The sequence below is a fragment of the Nannospalax galili genome, unplaced genomic scaffold (genome assembly GCF_000622305.1).
Source record: "Nannospalax galili isolate Female #2095 unplaced genomic scaffold, S.galili_v1.0 scaffold158, whole genome shotgun sequence".
Classification (NCBI taxonomy): Eukaryota; Metazoa; Chordata; class Mammalia; order Rodentia; family Spalacidae; genus Nannospalax; species Nannospalax galili.
Window position 1 is genome coordinate 208581 of NW_008345290.1, and position 3046 is coordinate 211626.

The following is a 3046-nucleotide window of genomic DNA, read 5'->3' on the forward strand; positions in this document are numbered from 1 at the left end:
GGCACTGGATGCATCCGAACCTAACCCCACGGGCGGCTGCCCGGGGCTGGAGGGGCAACCTGGCATGCGGGCTCCCTCTGCGCCCGGCTCGGCTGCCACTCGGGCAGGAGGAAGGACCTGGGCCACCACGGCGTGGTACTTACTGTCCACATCCCTTTTACAAAGTTACGTGAGAAGGATCGGAGAGAGAAAGAGAGGGGGAAGGAGAGCGAGAGAGCGAGCAGAGTGCAGCGGAGAGAGGCTGGAGCGGAGGCCAGAATGGGCCCGGCCGGATGGGGCCCGGGTGAGCGGATGCCGGGGCCAGGTGCGCGCCCGCTCGGCTGCCAGTCACTCCAGGCCGTTGCGGTGCCCGGGCTCCGGGGGCTGCAGCAGCTCCGGGGAGTGGCAGGTCGGGCTTCCCGCCGCACTGTGCTCGCTGTCGGTGTCGCTGCCCTTCTTGCCGCCGCCACCCGAGCCCGCCGAGCCGCCGCCGCCGCTGTGTGTCTTCACGTGCTTGCTGAGGTGGTCGCTGCGCATGAAGCGCTTGTTGCACACCGGGCAGGCGAAGCGCTTCTCGCCGGTGTGGGTCCGCAGGTGCCGCTGCAGCTCGTCTGAGCGCGTGAAGCGCTTGCCGCAGAACAGCCAGTTGCACACGAACGGCCGCTCGCCCGTGTGCCAGCGCAGGTGCGCCTTCAGGTGCGACGTCTTGCCGTACACCTTGCCACAGCCGGGGATGTGGCAGCTGTGCAGACCCTTGCGCCGCAGGCTCGCCCCGGCCGGGCCCAGCCGCTCCGCCTCCTGGCAGTTGGGACAGTCGCAGGTGGCGCGGCCCGAGTAGCGGCGCGCAGACGAGCGAGGCGACCCGCCCAGAGGCGCCGACGGCCCCGCGCTCAGCATCGAGCTGCCCGCGCCCGCCAGCGGCGACGGTGCCGAGTCCGGGTAGGAGCCAGGCAGCACCGGCTTGAAGCCATCCATGAGATGCTGGCCCGCGGGGCTGAGCAGGTGCGACGACGCGCCGCTGCTGAAGGCCGAGTGGCCCAGACCCGAATAATCCGAGTTGTAGCCTCCGAGCGGCGAGTGCAGCGACGTCTGGAGCCCCCCGGCAGCCGGGTGCAGAGAGCCGGGCAGCGCCGCCGCGCCGTTGGGGTTCTGCACGTCGATCCAGCCGGCGCCCACGTCCCACCAGCTGGAGGCGCCCGCGGAGCCCACGTCGCCCGCCGCGCCCAGGCCCGGGTGCGAGGGCTTGAACCACGACTCGTACGGGTGCGCCATGCCCACGCGCGGGTAGATGCCCTGCAGCCCGTCCACCGACGTGTGCACCTTGGAGATGAACACCGGCTGGTGGGAGCCGTCCTGCGAGTGCGCAGCGGAGCCGCCGCCGCCGCCTCCTCCGCCGCCGCCGCCCCCAGAGACGCCCGGGGCCTGGAACACCGAGTAGTCGTTGGCGAAGGGCGAACTGGACGCCGCAGCTGCGGCTGCCGCGGCGGCGGCGGCGGCGCTGCTGGAGGTGAGCGAGAAGGCGCTGGAGCCGGGAGAGCCGCCGCAACTGAACGAATCCGACACCAGGGCCGCGGCCGCCGCTGCAGCCGCCGCGGCCGCCGCCGCTGCCGAGGACGAGCCGCCGTTCCGGGCGGCCCCCGACACGCCGAAGCTGGAGAGGCTGGAACCCACTACGTTGCAGCTGCCGGAGGAGGAGGACGAGGAGCGTTTCCAGGGGTGGAAGCCTTTACCGAAGGAGGAAGAGCTGTCCGACAGGGAGGAGGGAGACGGGCTGGGGCTGCCGATCTTATTACAGGTAGCAGCAAGCATGGCCAGAGGAGTAGATCCCAACCTCGGTTCTTCCTGCGACGAGCAAAGGAGAAGGGTGGGGGAGGGGTGGTGGGCAAAGGGCCGGTGGGGGAGGGAGGGAAGAGAAGTGCGTTAATCCCCGGGTAGCCTCCAGAACGCCCCACTGCTCCCCAGCTCGCTGCGGCGCGCCGCCACCAACTCACCTGGCACCCCCAGTAGCCCCGGCGCCCGGCTGCTTCCTACTCTACAGGAGGGGACAAGTTTGGCTGCGGGCGTCTGATTCCGGAGCAAAGCGCCACGCTAAAGAAGAGTTTAACAAGAATTCTCACCTAAAACAATGCTCTAGTGCACCCAGGCCCCAAGACACTTTTATTCAAACAGGCAAAAAGTCCAGACCAGGGAAGAAGTTCGTTTCCTTGGCCGAACAACCTGGGGAAAAGCTCTGGTCTGCGTTTAAGCTCGCTCCTCGGCACACCAGAGAGCTTCGCAAATCCTGTTCCGGTTCCCCCATCCCACCCATCCTTGGTTGCTTCTCCCGGGCCAAAACAGGTCAAACTGTAGGGCTTACTCGCTCTTCCTGCTTTTTACATTTTCTTTTGAAAAAAACAACAACAAAAAAAGTATCTATAATTGCAGAAACAAGACGAGTTCAACGTACCTGCAACACCAAGCGGACTGAGGAAATTTTTTAAGGGGAAGGGGAGAATCTGCAGTATGCCAGAAGGAAAAACTTGCTCTCTTTACCCCCGAAATCGTCGCATGTATTATGGGCTGCGCGCAGGTCTCCCGGGCAGGGAGCGGCCAGGCGCTGCGAGGTGGCTGGTCTCAATGCCCTCCAACCTTTCCCTGTGCTGAAAAAAAGTGGCTTGGCCCCCTTCTCCCCCCTTTTTCTTTTCTCTAAACTCACTTGAATTTAAAGGGGGGGGGGCTCTCAATAGAGAGACTGATAGCCCGTGGCCTGGCCGGGGCGACTTTAACCCCCTCCGATCGACAATAAAAGGAAACTAATTAAACCAGCAAGAGAAAATCCTGAGACTCACCCCTAGAAGTGAAGTTGCCATCACACAAAAGTGCCCTCCTCCTCTGAGGATCTTTTTTATATTGATAAATCAGAGGCAGTGTTTTTTTTAGAGGTGTGCAATACAATGATCAGTTCCGCCCATTCCACCACTATTGTAGCTCCCTCTCCGGCTTTGAAGTACCGCGGAGGCGCGGCCAGCCAATCTGCAGCCTCGCCGGGCCGCGCCGCGCGCGCGCCGTGAGGTCATCTGCGGCGCCG

The 3046-nt window shown here is 64.5% G+C and overlaps 1 protein-coding gene across 2 annotated transcripts; it reads right to left on the bottom strand.

Moving 5' to 3' along the window:
- Positions 1-324: 324 nt before the first annotated feature.
- Positions 325-2914, bottom strand: Sp8 (Sp8 transcription factor). Of its 2 annotated transcripts, XM_017800214.1 has the most exons (3): positions 2808-2914; positions 1971-2067; positions 325-1821 (listed from the first exon to the last, which is right to left on the bottom strand). In XM_017800214.1, exon 3 carries the CDS (start codon positions 1786-1788, stop codon positions 328-330), a length of 1461 nt encoding a protein of 486 aa, XP_017655703.1. In that variant the 5' UTR covers positions 1789-1821; positions 1971-2067; positions 2808-2914; the 3' UTR covers positions 325-327. The 2 variants fall into 2 exon arrangements, with proteins under 2 accessions (XP_017655703.1, XP_008839672.1); XM_008841450.1 differs by lacking the exon at positions 1971-2067.
- Between the last annotated feature and the right edge of the window lie 132 nt (positions 2915-3046).